Source organism: Salvelinus alpinus, chromosome 6 (assembly GCF_045679555.1).
Source record: "Salvelinus alpinus chromosome 6, SLU_Salpinus.1, whole genome shotgun sequence".
NCBI classification, from domain to species: domain Eukaryota; kingdom Metazoa; phylum Chordata; class Actinopteri; order Salmoniformes; family Salmonidae; genus Salvelinus; species Salvelinus alpinus.
In genome coordinates this window covers 25,055,985-25,077,365 of record NC_092091.1, presented here as the reverse complement: position 1 = coordinate 25,077,365, position 21,381 = coordinate 25,055,985, and the positions used below count along the sequence as shown (strand labels likewise).

Here is a 21,381-nt window from a genome sequence, read left to right as displayed (position 1 = left end):
ATTAAATCAAATTTTATTAGTAACTTGCGCCGAATACAACAGGTGTTTGTTCACCTTACAGTGAAATGCTTACTTAGGAGCCCCTAACCAACAGTGCAGTTTCAAAAAAATATGGATAAGAACAAGAGATAAAAGTAACAAGTAATTAAAGACCAAGTAAAAAATAACATAATATCCAGGGGGGTGCCGGTACAGAGTCAATGTGCGGTGGCACCGGTTAGTTGAGGTAGTAGGTACATGTAGGTAGAGTTATTAAAGTGACTATATGCATAGATGACAACAGAGAGTGGCGTGGCGTGGCGTGGGGGGGGGGGGGGGGGGCAATGCATATAGTCTGGGTAGCCATTTGACCAGATGTTCAGGAGTCTTATGGCTTGGGGGTAGAAGCTGTTTAGAAGCCTCTTGGACCTAGACATGGCGCTCCGGTACCGCTTGCCATGCGGTAGCAGAGAGAACAGTCTATGACTAGGGTGGCTGGAGTCTTTGACAATTTTTAGGGCCTTCCTCTGACACCGCCTGGTATAGAGGTCCTGGATGGCAGGAAGCTTGGCCCCAGTGATGTACTGGGACGTTTGCACTACCCTCTGTAGTGCCTTGCGGTCGGAGGCTGAGCAGTTGCCGTACCAGGCAGTGATGCAACCAGTCAGGAATGCTCTCGATGGTGCAGCTGTAGAACCCTTTGAGGATTTGAGGACCCATGCCAAATCTTTTGTCTCCTGAGGGGGAATAGGTTTTGTCGTGCACGCTTCACGACTGTCTTGGTGTGCTTGCACCATTTTAGTTAGTTGGTGATGTGGACACCAAGGAACTTGAAGCTCTCAACCTGCTTCACCTCAGTCCCATTGATGAGAATGGGGGCGTGCTCGGTCCTCTTTTTCCTGTAGTCCACAATCATCTCCTTTGTCTTGATCACGTTGAGGGAGAGGTTGTTGTCCTGGCACCACACGGCCAGGTCTCTGACCTCCTCCCTATAGGCTGTCTCGTTGTTGTCGGTGATCAGGCCTACCACTGTTGTGTCATCTGCAAATTTAATGATGGTGTTGGAGTCATGCCTGGCTGTGCAGTCATGAGGGAACATGGAGTACAGGAGGGGGCTGAGCACGCACCCCTGAGGGGCCCCTGTGTTGAGGATCAGCGTCGCTTGTGTGATTTAGTGATAACTAAGGTGTCATGGATATGTGTTTACAATTAATGGTGTTTGATATACCCTGTTATCCATTCTAGTAATGTATAGTAGTACGTGTGCAGAGCACGTGTCACTGAACTACCCTTTGAGGTAGAGGTCTTCACGGGTCCAAAAAGTTGTGGATGAATGGACCTGAGGAAAGTCAGACCAGTTCCGAAAGAGCCCGTGGAAAAACAGACCCAAACAGACCCGTGCTGGTTCAGATCCGAGAGACTCGTTCAGATCCGAAGAGAAAGATGTATAGAAACCTCTAACAAATGACAAAACTGTTTGATGTGTAGCATATTCAAAACTTTATAGCCATCTTTTTATTGGTTTTTACTTTCTTAAAACAATAATTGTCCACTTTACGGTTCAGCTGTTAGAGATTTATGTGCTAAATGCATCAGGGCATTGCATGCATTTAGGCCAATAGGTCTAGGCTTCCACTCTATGATATTCATATTTTTTTTTTAATAATATAAAGGAGAAGAAGCTTAGGCCTAGAGAGACCGAGAGAAAGATAGAGATATGCCAGAGCCATGTTTCCGACACCGACCTGCATTTCTTTATACTTGTCTGCTCAGATATAGGCGTACAGAAGGGGGCTAATTCGTTAATTTTCAATCACAATATTTTGTATAAAGATAAGCATTATACTGTTAGATTAAACGAGTAACTCTGGTAGGCCTAAAACCTCCTCACCTCAAGTTCGTGCACTACCTTCATAGGCCTGCAGTAGCTAAGCCTAATAATAGCCATACCACACTAAAGTGTCTTAACTTTATTTGGGTAATATCCAAAGTAAGTCAAGTCATTGTTTATAGGGAAAATCCGAACAGGTTGTTATATTGCGACATTAAATTAAGTTTGCATCTTTCCCTCTTTGGTTTTTGCTTTTCATGCTTTAAGTGCGAGTAACCCCAGGCCTAGCGGTAATTCTATTATATTGTGGCAAATACAACATTACAGTTGGAACTTAATTTGACCAAAGAAAATGTCTCAACAATATGAAACAAACAGATTCTTAAATAGGCCTCCAATAATAACAAGTATATACAATAATAATAGTAAATAAATAAAAGTTTGAAAATTCCATCAAACCTGAATAGCACACAGTCCATGTGGCCGTGCCAACTGTGGTGGATATTATAAAATAAGGATTTGCTGGAGACCAAGTCAAACTAAGGTTCTTTATTTCTGAGCTCAGAGGGAACAACAGAGTTGCACTGCACAGTGTAGACAGTCTGAATTCTGAAGCATTGGGTGATAAGCAAATATGTTTATCGTTTCCTGTTCTTGGGCGGGACTGTCAGTTCTCCTTTTATACAAGGACACATGAGCAAGCTGGTTTGCAACACAGGATGATTCTCCCGAGAACAGGAGATTATAATAGGATAGTTTCACAGTTTCACAAGGTTAGTCACATACTCAGTTATGTGGACACATACAGTTAAAATTTCCAGTTACACAACGTTCTTATCATCTTTGTCCACTACAATATTGAAACTTGTCCCCAAGGACATTGCCTTGTCGGCTTCTTTTCACTATACTCTTTCTCTTCTAACTTTAGTTTTACTTAAATGAAAAATATCTTCACAATCAACAGTAGCCTAGGCCAAGACTCCTTTCACTCTCTCTCTCTCTCTCTCTCTCTCTCTTTCTCTCTCTCCTCAACAGCAGGCACACGTGAGGTGAGCAGCCGGAAGCAGGTTCAGCTGTACATAAGCTTATACGCTTTATTGAGTTGCAATTGGCTGACACAGATTACAAGCTTGTGCAGTTATCATCACCTCACACATTAAATTAACAGAGGACGGGTCAAATCGGGTCCGGTCGGTAAATCCATTTGAATTGCACATACCTGAGACCCGTGGCAATTATTTCAGACCCGACCCAGATCCGAACAGAAGTCAGCGTTTATGAGCCTTAGACGCTTGGGTCCGCTCGGATCTCGGAATTTCAGGTCTGTTGGACCCGTGAAGACCTCTACTTTGAGGGAGTTGACAGGTGGTTAGGTTATGTGCCAGTGCACTGTATGCTGGTGGTGAAGTGAGCATGTCAGAATCGCGTCAGTGTGAGACCAGTGCACAATAAGTCAGTGACACCTCCCTGTCTCTCTGCTCATCCTCCGTAGACTACCAGTCAGACAGTGACAGTTTCAACCCCACCTTATGGGAGGAGCAGCGTCAGCAGAGGATGACTGTGGCCTTTGAGTTCGAGGAGAAGAAGGAGGAAGAGGACAACTCTGGAAAAGTCAAGGTTTCATAGGACTTTTTTTGAGCGTTTCTCACTTTTTATTTTGTTATTCCCGCTTATTTCTGCCCGTCCTCTCTGTCCAGGTTGAGATCAATCTGAAGCGCTACCCTACACCGTACCCAGAGGATCTGAAGAACATGGTGAAGTCAGTGCAGAACATGGTGGGCAAGAACCAGCATCCCCTCAGCACTAACTGCTCTGGTACCAATATGGAGTCACGAAAACAAGAACAGTATGAGCCCCCCTGGCCCATGCCCCCCAAAGAGGTAACAGGCCAGGTCACACCACACACCCAGAGACCCACACATACCATCTCGCTCTCGCTCATTCATATATATATACAGTGGGGAGAAGAAGTATTTGATACACTGACGATTTTGCAGGTTTTCCTACTTACAAAGCATGTAGAGGTCTGTAATTTTTATCATAGGTACACTTCAACTGCGAGAGACGGAATCTAAAACAAAAATCCAGAAAATCACATTGTATGATTTTTAAGTAATTCATTTGCATTTTATTGCATGACATAAGTATTTGATCACCTACCAACCAGTATTAATTCCAGCTCTCACAGACCTGTTCGTTTTTCTTTAAGAAGCCCTCCTGTTCTCCACTCATTACCTGTATTAACTGCACCTGTTTGAACTCGTTACCTGTATTGAAGTGAAGTGTTGAAGTGTACCTATGATAAAAAATTATAGACCTCTACATGCTTTGTAAGTAGGAAAACCTGCAAAATCGGCAGTGTATCAAATACTTGTTCTCCCCACTGTATGTATATATGTGTACAAAAACAAATGCATAGATTATACATTTTTGGATGAATGGGATAAATATGTTTCACTCAGAGTGTCCTGTTCCAGGTGATGGAGAGAGAGATGAAAGAGAGAGAAAGAGAGTTCAACAAGACTCAGATGACAGAGCAGGGCGTAATCCACAACTCTGCCATCGACATCCCAAAGCGCAAGGACAAGGAGGATCTGACTGAGAGCTCAGAGGTACAGGAACAATCTCTTTGTGGACATGTTATTAAGAAGGTTGTACTTATTACGCTCTTGTAACACCAGGAAAACAAAACTAAACAACAGCTTGAATTGGGCACGATGCGGGAGGGAGTAATGACATAAATGTTTATACTGCAGCCTCAAGGTCCTTTCAGGCGATTATGTCAGATTTAGTTGTCCTCAGTTGCCTCTAATGTTTCAACGTGAGAGTTCCGGTAGAGGTGAGACCAGTTGTATTGAACGTGTGGGAACTTATTTCACTGACAGAACTGAGATCATTTCGAAAGATATAGATTAATGTAGGCTCAGCCCACTGGGCGCAGACGTCAGTTGTCAACTAATGTGAAATCAACCAAAAATGTGAACGACTGGCTCGATTCGGTCTTGTGTAGCAAAATTTGAAATTGTGTTTTTTAGATTGGATAAAAGTAGAGACTCGGAGGTTGAAAATGGTATATCATACACTACAGTTGAGGAACAGTGGGATAGTAATTCTGCTTTGAAAGTTGATAAACTTGTAACCCCACTTTTGAGAAAATGGCCCTTGAATGTTTAGGTAGACCTACTGGACAACTCTTCTTTGTCTACACCCATTCAGCATCGTTCACACCCTATTAAGCCTTAGGCCCACCCATCTCTTTAAGGATTTCACATGTGAGGCCATGTTCTGAACAGTGGGTATGACTAAAGGCTGGTTTATACTAGACATGTCTACAGTTGTTGTAGTGACATCATGAACATTCTATTGTCGTCTGACATCAAACTTGTCATTGTCGTTATGTAAAGGTATAAACACAAAAACAACAGGCTGCATGATGGTCCAAAATAGCATAACTGGTGTATTTTAACACCAATAAACCCATCCGTTTAAAAATGAATTTAGTGTATGTCAATCTACCAAACAAGGTAACTAAAAGCAACTTTCTTAACAATGTTTTGGTTTGTTTCTAGCTTGTTAATAAAAGCAGGGCATTCTACCGGAGATTTTTAGAACTTGGACACTGTCTCGTTGGCCTAACGTTAAATCCTAATTTGACTTTAGTGCAGGTCATGTTGTTCTTCACATTAACATCCCTGCTAAACACGCACTATATCAAGTAAAATCTAAGTTTATTTGTCACGTTCACAGAATACAGAAGGTGTAAACGGTACAGGGAAATGGTTACTAGTGGAGTATTTTGTTTAACATGTAGCTAGCTTGCTAAACAATGAATCATAATACAAAATCATAATGTTACTACCATGCATGAATCTACAGGTAGCTAAAGCTAACCAACTAGCTAGGTTCAATGTTAGCTAGCTAGCTAACATTAGGCTATAACTAGCAATGCAAATGGATCTGAGATATGAGTAATGTTACTACACAGATCATACACAGAACTTTAGCTAGCCAGCTAGCTTGCTAACAGTACGCTTTAACTTGCAATGAAAACAACTTTCTGACCAAATTTGAAACGTACAATGTCTGAAAATGTAGCTATATTGAATATCTTACCCGTATACATGGATGAACGCTTCTCCCTCTCTGTCACAGATGCCATGGTTGCCCACGACAGCTTTCTGTGTTCTCTTTTCGACTCCCTCCGTATTTGCAATCAAACTCCTGAATTTTCTCCATCTCCTTAGCTATCATACTCTGCTTTCACCGGGCATTCCACTGATTTCAAAACTCGGGCCTCCAGAAAGTGGAGAGCCTTATCAACACTTTTGCAGTTCTTCGTGATGTCTTTCAAAAAAGCCACTTTAGAAAAATGACACATTTACACATACTAAGTAGCTCCTGTTATAGACAGAAGCGCACTACATGGCAGACTAATCCGAACTCATCTCCTGGCATGTCCAGCCTATCCATTATCTCAACCAATCATGGCTAGCTGGAAGGTTCCTGTCTTTTTCCATGGCTAAACCAACTAGGCTCGTAATTTAACAATTGTATTCGTATTCACAGGCAAACACATTTGTTATTAAGGCACATGAAAGTTCACGTGTTCCAGAAGGCATTTCTGTCCAAAAACGCATTTTGATTCAAATAAATAAATAAATATTATGTTCATTGCCTCTCCTGTGAAGGCGTATTTTCCCGAAACGAGTCACAAATGTCACCCTGTCATTGGCTTTAGGTACAAATGTCGGTGAAAAAAAGACTAAATTCCCTTACGTTGATAACTTTTTGCAAATCCAATCAGTTTTCCACATTGGTTCTACGTCATCACATTTCATTTTTGGGTTGAAATGACATGGAAACAACATTGATTCAACAAATTTTTGTCCAGTGGGAGGTTTCAGTGTTTTTGACATACTGCCAGGCATGACAGAGCTTGAGAGGATGATGTATTAAATCCAGGGCCATAGAATTGTGGCTCAGCAGCTTTTTAGAGGTGATGTGAATAAAACCTGCAGTGATCATAGGATCCTTTCATCTGGAAGCCTCAAAGCCCCCATGATGGCCTCAACTGGGTCTTTGTTAAATCGTTAGCTCTCTTTCTCTGAATACGCAGAGGAGTTAATGTCTGCTGAGGTGCTGTTTTCATTGTTTTTTTTAATGCAGTGTGCAAAAAGGTGCATTTTTTGGGCAAGCATAATATCATATTGTGGCTAAAATGGAAGTTATCTCGGCCATAACTCAAATGTTAAGTATTAGTGCATTTACAAGTCCCCAAGGGGTAACCTGGCGCTGAAGTTTTGGCTGTGATAAGGCTAGAAAAATACTGTACAACGAACAGCAGAGGCTGTTGAACAAACAGAGCAAAGGTCAGTGTTAAATGTCAATGGTATTCAGAGGCTAGATCTGAATAGGTCATCTCTAAACGCCTGTTCCCAGAGTCAAGTGGCCAGCATCTGGAGATGAATAAAGCAGGACATACAATATCTACTGTCTCTTGTATCTTCTTACTGTCATTTCTTTGTAAGCTCAGGCCATCGTGATTGATGGGATTAAGTCTTGAATTACATAAATGTGTTCCGCAGGGGTTGATACTAGGACCTGTTATTTTCACTATTTATATAAATGCTATTGGTCAATCAGTAAAAAAATGTTTTCCAATATATATGCGGATGTTACTATTATGTACGCAATTGCCCGACTGCTGACCTGGCTGTGACAAGGCTACAGTCTGATTTTGCACTTGTGCAGGATCCTTTACTGATTTTATAACTCGTACAGGCAAAACAGGCAAAACTAAATACATGTTGTTTTCAAGTTTTCGCAAGATTGTCTCAGATGGATTACATCTTTACTCATCGAATGGTTCTATAATCGAACGAGTCCCTGCATACAAATACTTTGGTATTTGGATTGACAATGATTGATTGTTTTAAAAACATACGACTGAGCTCGTTAAGAAACTAAGATTTAAAGTTAGCTTTTTTTACAGAGACAGATCTTGTCTCTTTCTAGTCAGCAGGAAGCAGATTGTGCTGTCAACCTTTCTACCTGTTCTTGATTATGGTGATACTATTTATCAAAGTGCAGCTGCCTCTAGCTGCCCTTGGATTCCGTTTTTCATAGCGCCCTTCGTTTTATTACTCTTCACTGTATTCTTTAATAGAAGGTTGACTGGACCTCTTTGAAGTCACGTAGATCACATCCTTACGCTCTTGTTGTTTACAAAGCCCTGCTCCACAAACTTTCGACTTAATGTATCTATTAAGATTTAAAATTACAAGTTATCAAACCTGTTCACAGGGTTGGTTAACTCTGGAGACTCCTTTGGTGTCTAGAGAGTTAGGTGAATCAGCCTGTAATTTCCTTACACCTTAAGTGTGGAATGATCTACATTACACAATTGGCGCCTTTACTGCATTTCAGACTGTTGTTAGAGGACCTTTTTACTGAAGAATGTGTCTGTTTTTTATGATTGTGTTTTTCTTTTTGCGTATTGTGTATAATAATTTTTATTTTATTATTTTACCAGGTAAGTTGACTGAGAACACGTTCTCATTTGCAGCAACGACCTGGGGAATAGTTACAGGGGAGAGGAGGGGGATGAATGAGCCAATTGTAAACTGGGGATTATTAGGTGACCGTGATGGTTGAGGGCCAGATTGGGAATTTAGCCAGGACACCGGGGTTAACACCCCTACTCTTACGATAAGTGCCATGGGATCTTTAATGACCTCAGAGAGTCAGGACACCCGTTTAACGTCCCATCCGAAAGACGGCACCCTACACAGAGCAGTGTCCCCAATCACTGCCCTGGGGCATTGGGATCTTTGTTTAGACCAGAGGAAAGAGTGCCTCCTACTGGCCCTCCAACACCACTTCCAGCAGCACCTGGTCTCCCATCCAGGGACTGACCAGGACCAACCCTGCTTAGCTTCAGAAGCAAGCCAGCAGTGGTATGCAGGGTGGTATGCTGCTGGCCATGTGTATTTTGTTGTGCATATGAATGTGTAGTTTAATGTGTTTATTGTATTTTGATGTGTATTGTGGTGCTTGAAAAGAGACCTTGGTTGCAGCATTGACTCCATGTCAAAATAAAGGTTAAATCAATTTTTAAATATATATATGAGCCCAGGGTTTGGGCCATTTACATCAGGGGTGTAAATGCACTTATGCTGGTTGTTAGTCCTTTTAACATAGCATAGATTTAAGTTAAGATGATATGGGGATTTTTTAAAATGTATTTTTTACCTGTAAAATGAAAATACATATCATCTTCCAGTGGAAATAGGTTCCAAGGTGTCAGCTAGAAACGGCTTATTTTCATTAAAGCTGGAAGGTCCTCCTATGCTTGGCAAACTCTGCTATATCTTTACCTCTCTTTGACAGAGTTGCAATGCCCTTTGACAGAGTTGCAATGTCCTGTGTACTTTGTGTCCATTACTGCTTTGGATTGCCTCATGCTGTCTCCCCCCGCAAAGCTCCAGGAAAAGAGACACTTGGGTGACGCAATGAGAACTGGGGCACTGGGTGGGGGTGCTGATGCCATAACCCATGCTTCTTTACCTCACACATACTTTTTTTTGTAGAACCATGAACACTTCCTCTACATTTTTTATTTGTTTGTATGTGTGTTTGTTTGTTTGCTTAGATTTCTTTACATCGCATGGTTCCCAAGCTGCCACAGCCAGAGAATACATCATCGGCCGTTACAGCTTCTTCCTGTTTCTGCCTCATAGTAAGTGGCTGTGAGATCAGACATTAGACAGTCTGCTCAACCATGGCTCGGCTGGCGTGACTTCACACTGCCTCTGTGCACCCTGACAAAGGCTATGAAACATCTGGAGAAACGAAGTCTGACTAGCATGAACCATGAGGATGAAAGAAAGCTAACAGCCACACTATCTATTGCAAAGATATGTTGATCTGTAACGTATATAATGTACAGTACTACAGCTGGACTTGAATTGTTTCATGCAAAGTCTGTGGCTCATGACTGGTAAAACTCAGCGTATACAGTATACTGTAGTGTAGCTTATATAGCTGTTAGTTTTGTGTGCAAATGGGCAGTAGATTGGCAGTGCCAAGGCATACTCTAGCACTTAGTGGCATCACACACTACAGTTTCTACACAGCTGTTTGTTTTGAGTTAATCAAGCATTCATTTGAGATGTGGTCAAAGCATCAAGCCTGCCTTGTCAATTACTCCCAGGCACAGAGAAGGTGTTGGTCAATCATGGAAACATAACCTTGGGAGTGATTTAAGGTGGCATTTTTACCCAAAGCAGAAAACGGTGCAGCTGTCAAAATGGACTGAATCCCTTTGAATACTTGAAACGGAGGCATATATATCAAATTGAGCTTTGAATGCAACCGTTACACGACAGCATCGTTGCGTGTCATTTATCTTCTGCACTGAACATGCTAAACCCTCATGGTAGCCCCATCATAGATATGGATTGTATTGCTTATGAAATTATAGCTTTTACAACATATACCGCACAACTATTGGAACTTGTTGCAGCCTCTTTTTACACTAGCGCCACTTAATTTGCATTGTAAAAATGGAAATTGGCTAGGAAAACAGGAGGGAGGACAGAGATGGGAAATGGAGTGAGATTCAGATATGTCAGTAAGATGCTGCTGTGTAGGGGGTGTTCTTGGGATGTGGTTCCTGGGGATCGCCAGGCAACCTGGGCTGGTGGTGTCTCCTCGCTCAGCAACCTCAGCCTGCCCTGTGGGGGAACAGTGAGCAGAGCAGGGCTGCAGATGTGGGACATCAGGTGTGGGAAGCAGGCTCTCCTGTAGCAAACAGCTGTCCCTCTGGGCCCTAAGATAGCAGGAAGTCACAGGTAGGACATGCTCCAGTGGACTCCACTGAGAAATAGAGAAAATATATCAGTTCCTGTAGACACTATGAGTGCAATATATACAAGCATTACAATAATGAACAGTTATGTACTATATTTGTGTCCTTTAGTTAGTTCCTGACTCAGGAACCTCACCAAGATTGTCAAGTTAAGTCGGTGAAGGTGTTAAAGAAGCGGTGTGTGTGTGTTTTTATGTTTCTGTCTTTTGTTCAGAAATAACGATGGTGTAATAACACTTTTTTTTTTTCTCAGGATTCTATGGGCGGCTCTCCGAATGACATCCGTATCTCTGATATGAGGCCCACCCTGGTGGAACCGCCCATGTACAAACCAAAAGTTGTATTACTGGGGAAAGACAAGAAAGGTAGGCCGCAAACTTTTGTCGCTGGTATTCTAATTCAGTACAAACACAACCAATATAATTTAAGGATACGCAATCACTGTCCTCTGTTCCCCTATCAGAATGCTGTTAATTAGCCTATCAGTGATGTTAGCGCATTTACAGTCAACTTTGACAGTTGAAGAAGAGCTGTTACAGTATGCTCCAATTATAGGAACTACACTATACAGTATATATGTCTTAAAGCCAGTATCTATATTCTGAGGCTGTACTTTCAAACTGTATTTTTTTGTCTCACACTGATAAACCAGAGTGTGCTGATTGACTAGTTGCTACAGGCCATTTGGGCTGATATCTCGATCGGTGGGAGGCTGGCCGTCTATCAGTAAAAACGCTCACCCTCCGCTCTAATCCTGTTCTGACATGAAAAATCCTCAAGCATTCTAAGCTCTCCAGTGAAAATCCCTGTGTTTGCTATTGTTCTTTCTAATTGCGTGTGTGTTTCCTCCTGTGAGATTACAAAACATAGTCCTGAAATGCACAATTATTATAGAATGTCCTTGGGGATTGTTGTATTCTAATGAGGTACGGTATGAAGCATATTAATTGCAATCCATTACATAATGGCTCGCTGTTGGATTTGAGGAGAAAAGGCATCCAATTCTCTCCAGTATCTTTTGCCCCCCAGCTTTAACCCACATTTTAAGTGGAAACATGAGCAGTGACCTTTTGAAAATGAGATGTCCCCTTAAGCCCCTATTCAGATTCATTTCACAGGTAGCTATTGTCAGAGACATATCAATGCTTTTCTCTCCCACTCCCGTCAGAATCTATAGATGAGTCAGACCCAGACAAGATGCATTGCCTGAACAACAGTGGCTCGTCGGCCACCTACTCAGACTACTCTCCGTCCCAGGGTTCTTCTGGCTCCTCCAACCCCCCGGGGAACGGGGCCACCCTGCAGGCTGCTGGGAAGGATGGAGGAGTGCCTCAACAACACTGGACCAACAGGTGGGTAGTGGCTCACTGACTCTCAACATACAGTCCTCACACTGAACCAGAGACAGACACTCGCCTGATAACAAACTTACGGTGACCTAGGATCGGCATCGGTCCGCCCTTAGCAAAATCCGAGGCTCAGTGGCCTCACAGCTACCTGTGGTCTGATAAGTGCTTGCTAGCTGGGTCACTTCCAGTACTGTTCTGTACTGTGTCAATATGTCGTCCAGCAGGCATCGATTCCACCTGTTGGTTTCCTGAGACAGAGGGGTGTTGTGTAGGGCACCTGGGTGAACAGGAGGTGAAATTCCAGTTGTCAAGCGTGGTGCACATCTCTCATTAACAGACATCTCTCTCGCTGTCTCTTTCCTCTTTCGCTTTCTCTCTCTTTCGCTTTCTCTCTCTCTCTCTCTGGCTGGCTGGCTGGCTGGCTCGCTCTCTCGTTCTTTGTGTGTCTGCTTGTCAGCCCAGCCAAGGTCACAGGGACAGTTCCTCTCCACTCTCTTCTTCATTGAAATGCAGCTGAAACACTACTCTACCATTGGGGCTCTTGAAACTGTTTTAGTCCGTTCGTGCCAGAACTTCCAAGAACATTGTTCTTTTTCCAACTGAATCCTGGCTGAAATTATACAGATTGAGCTCTCACTGAAAAATACTTTTTTCATCTGTGGATACAATTATAGTTGACCTGTTTGATATTCCTACTGATACTTTCAGACCTCTATGGAAAACAGTCCAGGTCAAATTTTCCTTTTATGATATATTGGTAAAAAAGCAATTGGATTCCCTTTGAAATGCCAGCAGTATAGCTTCAGGCAAACATTACTTTAAAATACACAGTACCTTTCTATTTTAATGCAGCCTTTGATTTGACCTATCAAAACTCCAAGTTGGAAATAAATGTAAACCTGTATTTCAAAGCATATTTCCAGGTCCATTATGAATGTTACCCTCTATTCTATATTGTAAATAAAACCTTGATGAAATGATATGCTATGATACCTGTGCCCACTCTCTTTCTGCAGGCTGGCCCAGCAGTTCCCCAAGCCGATCGAGACCAAGCCTCTACTGAGTCAGAGAGACCCCAGAGAGACCCCTCCCTCCAGCACACTGCAGCAGCGCAGCGAGCGGCGCCCCCTCAGCGACACCTTTGACCAGTGGAACGACTCCTCCCACTATGACAACACAGGCTTCGTGTCTGAAGAGGCTCCTCTGGAGACTCCCAGTGGTAGCAGCAGTGGTAACCCCATGCTGGGCTCCAAGTCCTGCAGCGCCTCCACCTCCCATGGGGGCCGCCGGCCCCTCATGAGGCAGGAGCGCATCGTGGGCATCCCCCTGGAGCTGCAGGATGCCCCTCACCAACACCCCTCCCACCAATTCCATAATGTCCGCAACACGCCCGAAACTGAAGTATCTCAGCCTCCTCCTCCCAACCCGTGGCAGAACTGGACAAGGACGCCCAGTCCCTTCGAGGACCGCACGGCTTTCCCCTCCAAACTGAGCTCCCCATGCAACAGCCCCAATCCTGACCGCAACGACTTTGAGCAGGAAATGCATCATGGAGAGCTGCCGGGCACGTTCCCCTCCACAGGAACGTGGGGTTACCTAGACTCCAGGAACTCTGGGCAGGGGCGCAGCAGCCAGCAGGCCAACATGTACCAACATGTCCAATCGAAGCCCACTAGACCAAGCTCTGGGGCCATGGTGATGAGCAAGAGCTCTGAGCGCCTCTCTCCCATGATGAAGGAGGTGAAGGCTAAGTTCAAGAAGTCCCAGAGCATCGATGAGATAGACATGGGCTCCTACAATGTGTACAGTATTCCCGTGGACACCTACAGCTCCAGCATAGAGAATCAGGGGAGTGTTGACCGTCCAGACATGCCGGGCCCCATGGAGCAGAGCATGTCCCGGAGCCAGTCTGCCCCCATGCTGGACGATGATGATGCCTACGGAACTAATAGCCAGCAGCAGAAGCCTTCCATCCCCAAGAAGGTCTACCACTTCGACCAGAGCTTCAACCCTCAGGGGGCTATGGATATGAGGAATCAGCAGCAGGAGAGGAGGGCCCCTCCACCCTTCCCCAACACCCCTGAGTACGTCAACCATCCGGGGAAGACCCTGCCCAAGGAGCTGGTGAGCCCCAGGGGCTACCGGGGTTACCCGCCCATGGACCAGATGTTCTCCTACTCTCAGCCCTCAGTCAACGAGGAGAACCAGCCGTCCCAGCAGCAGCAACCCTTCCCCATCCCCAGTCAGCGCTCCCGGCCTGGGTTCCTGAGGCGGGCCGACTCCCTGGTCAGCTCCACAGAGCTGGCCCTGTTCCGCAGGGTTCAGGAGGCCCAGGAGATGCAGCAGAAGTCGGACCACTATGGCCGGCAGCACTTCAAAGGCATGCTGGAGCACCAGAACAGTCTGGCCAGCATGGCCCAGCAGGACCAACAGTACAACAAGAGGAATGGCAGGTACGAGGAAGACTACTCCTCCTACCAGGAGCCTAAGAAGCCCATCATGGGCTACCCCACTAAGAGCCTGACACAGCGGCGGCCTCTGTCGGCCAGGAGTTACAGCACGGAGACGTTCGGGGCGTCCCAGGCCAGGCCTGTGTCTGCCAGACCCACCATGGCTGCCTTGTTGGAGAAGATGCCCCCAGATTATAATCTGAGCACGTGCACTGAGAATATAAAGAGCCCTGATGAGATGAAAATGCGCACCATGCAGCTGCAGCATAAGCCTGATGATATGTCCTCTAAAATGCCAGTAGACTGGAGGCAACAGCTGCTTAGACATATAGAGGCCAAACGATTAGACCGGGTAAGTCTGACAACTTATTTTTCACCTTGGGAATACACCGTTGCCTCCAGTTTATTACACGATTGCACACCATCTACATGTGGCCTTCTGTTGTCTTGACACACACGCCACCTGACTGCATGACCGTCAGTATTGACATGTGTTCAGTCCACTGCTTAGTTATGTTCTCCAGTTGTGGCACCAGTCTCATTTTGTGTTTCACTATATGTATAAATTACACAAACATTTTACCTCCTTTCTCCTTTCTCTTAACTTTTATTTTCTTAATTTTCTTTACTGTTAGTATGAAATCATACTTTAACAAGACAAGTATATCTGTCTGTACTACTACTATTTGGGTCGGTTTTCCTCAAGCAGGGTCCCCCAACTGGTGGCCCGTGGGGGATTTTATTTTCCCCAATAAGTTTTCTGAGCATCAAACAAAAACTAACTTTTTTTCTAGTGTTTTATTGTTGGACATGAAAGACTGTAAAAACACCAGCAAATCAGCTCCAAGTGATTTTAATGTTGGATATACATTTACATTTAAGTCATTTAGCAGACGCTCTTATCCAGAGCGACTTACAATATCTGTTCCAAAGTATTCCCACGCATAATAGAGAGATATACACTGAGTATACCAAACATTAGGAACACCTTCCTTATATTGAGTTGCAACGCCCAGCAGCGTTGCAGTTCTTGACATAAACTGGTGCGCTTGGCAACTACTACCATACCCAGTTCAAAATCACTTAAATATTTTGTCTTACCATTCACCCTCTGAATGGCACACATACACAATCCATGTCTAATTTGTCTCCAGGCTTAAAAATCCCTCTCTTACAAGTCTCCTGCCCTTCATCTACACTGATTTAAGTGGATTTAATAAGTGACATCAATAAGGGATTATAGCTTTCACCTGGATTCACCTGGTCAGTCTATGTCATGGAAAGAGCAGGTGTTCTTCATGTTTGTACACTCAGTGTATGTGATCCTATGCAAATGTAATAGTTTGAAATTATTCTGTTTTAGTCAAATATGATATCTGTTTGGGCTTCTATCCATTACATACCATCTACTCAAGAAACAAATCTAGCTGATGATCCCTGCCCTAAAGGGTCTGTCAGAGACCAAAATGTGTACGCGTACGCACAGCAGTATTCTATAATATTGGAACAATGGCTTTCATACTTTCAAATCCTCATTGAAATGGAGGATGCGTTCGTGGAGCTGCGTTGGTTGGGAATTTTGGGCAGGTGCGCATTTGGGCTGCGGACGGTGGACTCAGCCATGTAGCTGTGTCGCAATTGGACGCCGAACTATCTGCATCTGTGGACTCTGAATTATGCTTAACACTGATTAAACCTAGTTCTGAACTAGAAAGCACTCCAGGACTAGGCTTAATCTGGGTCCGGGAAACCGGCCCTTGATAATATAGGCAAGTACTTCAGTGCTATACATCGCTTAAAGAAAAGTACATACTGTTGCTTTTATGAAAAACGTAGTCGTACTGTATCCATGAGTGTGTTTTAATGTGTTTGTGCTGGTAGCCTACTGTAGTAACTCTGTTCTGTTTGTCAAGCTCACTTTATCTGTTGCAGCTACGCAATGTGTCTTGGTGCAATCCCGTTAACCCAGTGGCTCACCCATTTACTCATGTCACGTGATTGTTTCCCTCCAATCAGAGCGCTGTCCTTAAGCACAACACAGTAAACTTCGGCATGCTGTGCTCTGGAGGCTATGCTGCACCGCATGCCAGCAGAAGCATGACAATAAACTTTTACAATAACATGAATAAGCATGAAAACCAAACAACACAGTGGCTACCTCTACCCAATGTGAGTATGAACCAGAAAACACAGAAACAGTCTCAGTGCAGATGAACCCTTTCACATTCATTTGATACAGGGAGTGTACTGCATATTTACTATTTTGTCAGGATAAAAGCTTAAAAATAACATTCATCATAAGCAACACAATATTACCAAAAGCTGCATTTTCCTTACAATGGAGAATGTTATTACATTGAAATGCTATGCTTGTATATCTTTTTAAAAATTATAGTCCACTTTGTATTCCAATTATTGTACATTCTAATCTTGAAGGATGAAACTTGAGCCCAGAAATAATACCAGCATTAAAAAACTAGTCTAGACCTGAGACTCATGTATCAGCATAAAATGCATACAGTGAAGCCAAGTATTATACAATTTCAGCTGTGTTGGTGTGAAAGAAGCCTTAAGAATCCCTCCCATTTCAACTTCAAGCCAAGCGCTGTCTTTTATCTGTTGTCTGACATATTAAAGCAGTGTGTTGCATGTGTGTCAGCTACGGTGTCTGCTCTATGGGTTACAGCAGTATTCCTCTGTTAGTATTACTGTGTAAGGCTATTATTGTACCCTGTGTCACTCAGTAGCCTCAGTGCAATTTGGCCTAGTTTATAGACACTATGCATTTAAGGACACAGACAAGCACATTGTAATGAAACAAAGAGATTTTATCAGAGTTTCTCGCTTGCTTATCTTTCTCGTATAGGTATTTTAGTGCCTGTAAGTCAACTTATACTTTTTTGTCTGCCAAAATCTCTCTAAACCTGTCAGTCTATTCTTATCAAAGAGGTATTGTAAGTGGACAAAATGACAGGAGGCAAACAACCCAACTGATATATTCATACGTATAGGACTTTAAAGTTAAGGTCATGATATTGATCCAAGGACGCTGGATTACTAGCTGCAATACTCCTCCAAAAGTATTATTATTATCAATGACTATAAGGTTATAATCAATACAGCAAGTTGATTCACCTTTATCTCTGCAAAAACTGTAGTCATGTTGGCAGCATATACAGGTTACCCCCATAGCAGTGATGATACTCTAAACTGTGTTCCTTTACCCTGTTCTCTCTCCAGACCCCCTCTCAACAGAGCAATATATTAGACAACGGCCAGGAGGTGGTCTCTCCCACTACTCAGTGGGCCCCCTACTCACTGGGCAGGAGAGACGTGCCCCCAGAAAACATAATGAAAAAGGTTTGTGCTTTACACTGGCAAAGGACTGGGTGGGAGGCCTGAGTGTTCTAATGTCATTGTTAGTTTGCGTCTGAACTATGCTGATAACATAGTGCTCATTATCACCTAGCTTGCTGAATGAAACATTGGGCTGGTAGTTTGGGGCTCCCGAGTGGCACAGCGGTCTAAGACACTGCATCTCAGTGCTAGAGGCGTCACTACAGACACCCTGGTTTGAATCCAGGCTGTATCACAACCGGCCGTGATTGGGAGTCCCATAGTGCGGCACACAATTGGCCCAGCATCGTCTGGGTGTGGCCGGTGTAGGCCGTCATTGCTGAAATGTCTTGAGTCAATAAGTATTCAACCTTTTGTTATGGCAAGCCTAAATAAGTTCAGGAGTAAAAATGTGCTTAACAAGTCACATAATAGACTGCATGGACTCACTCAGTGTGTAATACTAGTGTTTACATGAGTACCCCATTTCTGTACCCCACACACAGAATTGGCTGTATGGTCCAGTGCTTGACTTGGGCATGAGCTCACCGGAGCTGAATACCGGCCCCTCAAATGTTCTACTGCTTGATCTCCAATTCCTCTTATAAAATATTAGCTCAAAGGTATTGTGGTGCTCCTTCACCTACATATAAACTGTACTGGCAACCAACATGAGTAACGGCACCTTTTCAGTCCAAGTCAATCACTGGTAAGGTCGCCTTGGTCGAGCAGTGAATTTTAAGCACAGATTCATCCACAAAGACCAGGGAGGTTTGCCAATGGTTCGCAAAGAAGGGCACCCATTTGTAGTAGGGCAAAAATAAAACCAGCTGACATTGAACATCCCTTTGAGCATGGTGAAGTTATAATTACGCTTTGGATGGTGAATCAATACACCCAGTCACTGCAAAGATACAGGCGCCCTTCCTAACTCAGTTGCCGGAGAGGAAGGAAACAGCTCAGGAATGAGGCCGGTGGTGATTTAAACAGTTACAATGTTTAATGGTTGTGATAGGAGATAGCTGAGGATGGATCAACAACATTGTAGTTACTCCACAATATTAACATAAATGACAGAGTGAATAGCCTGTACAGAATAAACAATATTCCAAAACATGCATCCTGTTTGCAATAAGGCACTAAAGTAATATTGCAAAAAATATATACTTTTAGTCCTGAATACAAAGCTTTATGCTTGGGGAAAATCCAACACAACACATCACTGAGTACCACTCTTCATATTTTGAAGCATGGTGGTTGCTGCATTATGTTTTAGGTATGCTTGTCATCGGCAAGGACTAGGCAATTTTTTAGGATAAAAATAAATGAAATAGAGCTAAGCACAGGCTAAATCCGAGAGGAAAACTTGGTTCAGTGTGCTTTCCAACAGACACTGGGAGACAAATTCACTTTTCCGGAGGACAATAACCTAAAACACAAGGCCAAATATACACTGGAGTTGTTTACCAAGACATCATTGAATGTTCCGGAGTTGCCTAGTTACAGTTTTTAATTACATCGGCTTGAAAATCTATGGCATCACTTGAAAATGGCTGTCTAGCAATGATCAACAACAAACTTGACAGAGCAAGAAAGAATAAAGCATTTAATAATCAAATATCTTACAATCAAGGTGTACAAAGCTCTTAGAGACTTACCTAGAAAGGCTCACAGCTGTAATCGCTACCAAAGGTGATTCTAGCATGTTTTAAAAAATTTATTTCACCTTTATTTAACCAGGTAGGCCAGTTGAGAACAAGTTCTCATTTACAACTGCGACCTGACCAAGATAAAGCAAAGCAGTGCGACAAAAACAACAACACAGATTTACACAAACAAACGTACAGTCAATAACACAATTGAAAATGTACAGTGTGTGCAAATGTAGAAGATTAGGGAGGTAAGGCAATAAATAGGCGATAGAGGCGAAATAATGACAAATTAGCATAAACACTGGAGTGATATATGTGCAGATGATGATGTGCAGGTAGAGATACTGTGGAGCAAAAAGATAAATAACAATATGGGGATGAGGTAGTTGGGTGTGCTATTTACAGATTGGCTGTGTACATGTACAGTGATCGGTAAGCTGCTCTGACAGCTGATGCTTAAAGTTAGAGAGGGAGATATAAGTCTCCAGCTTCAGTGATTTTTGCAATACGTTCCAGTAATTGGAAGCAGAGAACTGGAAGGAAAAGCGGCCAAAGGAAGTGTTGGCTTTGGGGACGACCAGTGAAATATACCTGCTGGAGCGCATGCTACAGGTGGGTGTTGCTATGGTGACCAGTAGGCTGAGATAAGGTGGGGCTTTACCTAGCAAAGGTTTATAGATGACCTGGAGCCAGTGGGTTTGGCGATGAATATGAAGCGAGGGCCAGTCAACAAGAGCATACAGGTGGTCACAGTGGTGGGTAGTATATGGGGCTTTGGTGACAAAATGGATGGCACTGTGATAGACTACATCCAATTTGCCGAGTAGAGTGTTGGAGGCTATTTTGTAAATTACATCGCCGAAGTCAAGGATCGGTAGGATAGTCAGTTTTACAAGGGTATGTTTGGCAGCATGAGTGAAGGATGCTTTGTTGCGAAATAGGAAGCCGATTCCAGATTTAATTTTGGATTGGAGGTGCTTAATGTGAGTCTGGAAGCTGAGTTTACAGTCTAACCAGACACCTAGGCATTTGTAGTTGTCCATATATTCTAAGTCAGAACCGTCCAGAGTAGTGATGCTAGTCGGGCGGGCGGGTGCGGGCAGCAATCGGTTGAAGAGCATGCATTTAGTTTTACTAGCATTTAAAAGCAATTGGAGGCCACGGAAGGAGAGTTGTATGGCATTGAAGCTTGTCTACAGGTTTGTTAACAGTGTCCAAAGAAGCGACATCATTTATATGTACAGAGAAAAGAGTCGGCCCTAGAATTGTTTAGGACCTTGAGCGTGGCTGCGGTGCACCCATGACCAGCTCGGAAATCAGATTTCATAGTGGTGAAGGTACGATGGGATTCGAAATGGTCGGTGATCTGTTTGTTAACTTGGCTTTGTTGCTACAGGGGGTGCAGAGCTGTTGGCCGGGGTAGGGGTAGCCAGGTGGAAAGCATGGCCAGCCGTAGAAAAATGCTTATTGAAATTTTGATTATCGTAGATTTATTGGTGGTGACATAGTTTTTCAGCTGGGAGGAGGTGATCTTATTCTCCATGGACTTTAGTGTCCCAAAACTTTTTGAAATTAGTGCTACAGGAGAAAAATTTCTGTTTGAAAAAGCTAGCCTTAGCTTTCCTAACTGACTGTGTATATTGGTTCCTGGCTTTCCTGAAAAGTTGCATATCGCGGGGGGCTATTTGATGCTTATGCAGAACGCCGCAGGATGTTTTTGTGCTGGTCAAGGGCAGTCAAGACTGGGGTGAAACAAGGGCTATATCTGTTCTTAGTTCTACATTTTTTGAATGGGGCATGCTTATTTAAGATGGTGAGGAAGGCACTTTTAAAGAGCAACCAAGCATCCTCTACTGACGGGATGAGGTCAATATCCTTCCAGGATACCCGGGCCAGGTCGATTAGAAAGGCCTGC

At 43.5% G+C, this 21,381-nt stretch overlaps 1 protein-coding gene across 10 annotated transcripts in view; it reads left to right on the top strand.

Moving 5' to 3' along the window:
* Positions 1-21,381, top strand: part of LOC139578438 (leucine-rich repeat-containing protein 7-like) — a 202,779-nt gene that overhangs the window by 164,900 nt on the left and 16,498 nt on the right. For 5 of the 10 annotated variants that reach the window (XM_071406012.1, XM_071406014.1, XM_071406008.1 and 2 more), the window contains 8 exons: positions 3,303-3,427; positions 3,508-3,690; positions 4,273-4,422; positions 10,933-11,044; positions 11,848-12,031; positions 13,045-14,830; positions 16,495-16,647; positions 17,719-17,838. In XM_071406012.1, the coding sequence (XP_071262113.1) occupies positions 3,303-3,427; positions 3,508-3,690; positions 4,273-4,422; positions 10,933-11,044; positions 11,848-12,031; positions 13,045-14,830; positions 16,495-16,647; positions 17,719-17,838 (2,813 nt within the window). Of the gene's footprint in view, positions 1-3,302; positions 3,428-3,507; positions 3,691-4,272; positions 4,423-9,461; positions 9,549-10,932; positions 11,045-11,847; positions 12,032-13,044; positions 14,831-16,494; positions 16,648-17,718; positions 17,839-21,381 lie in introns of all 10 variants that reach the window. The other 5 variants (XM_071406018.1, XM_071406016.1, XM_071406013.1 and 2 more) reach the window with 3 other exon arrangements.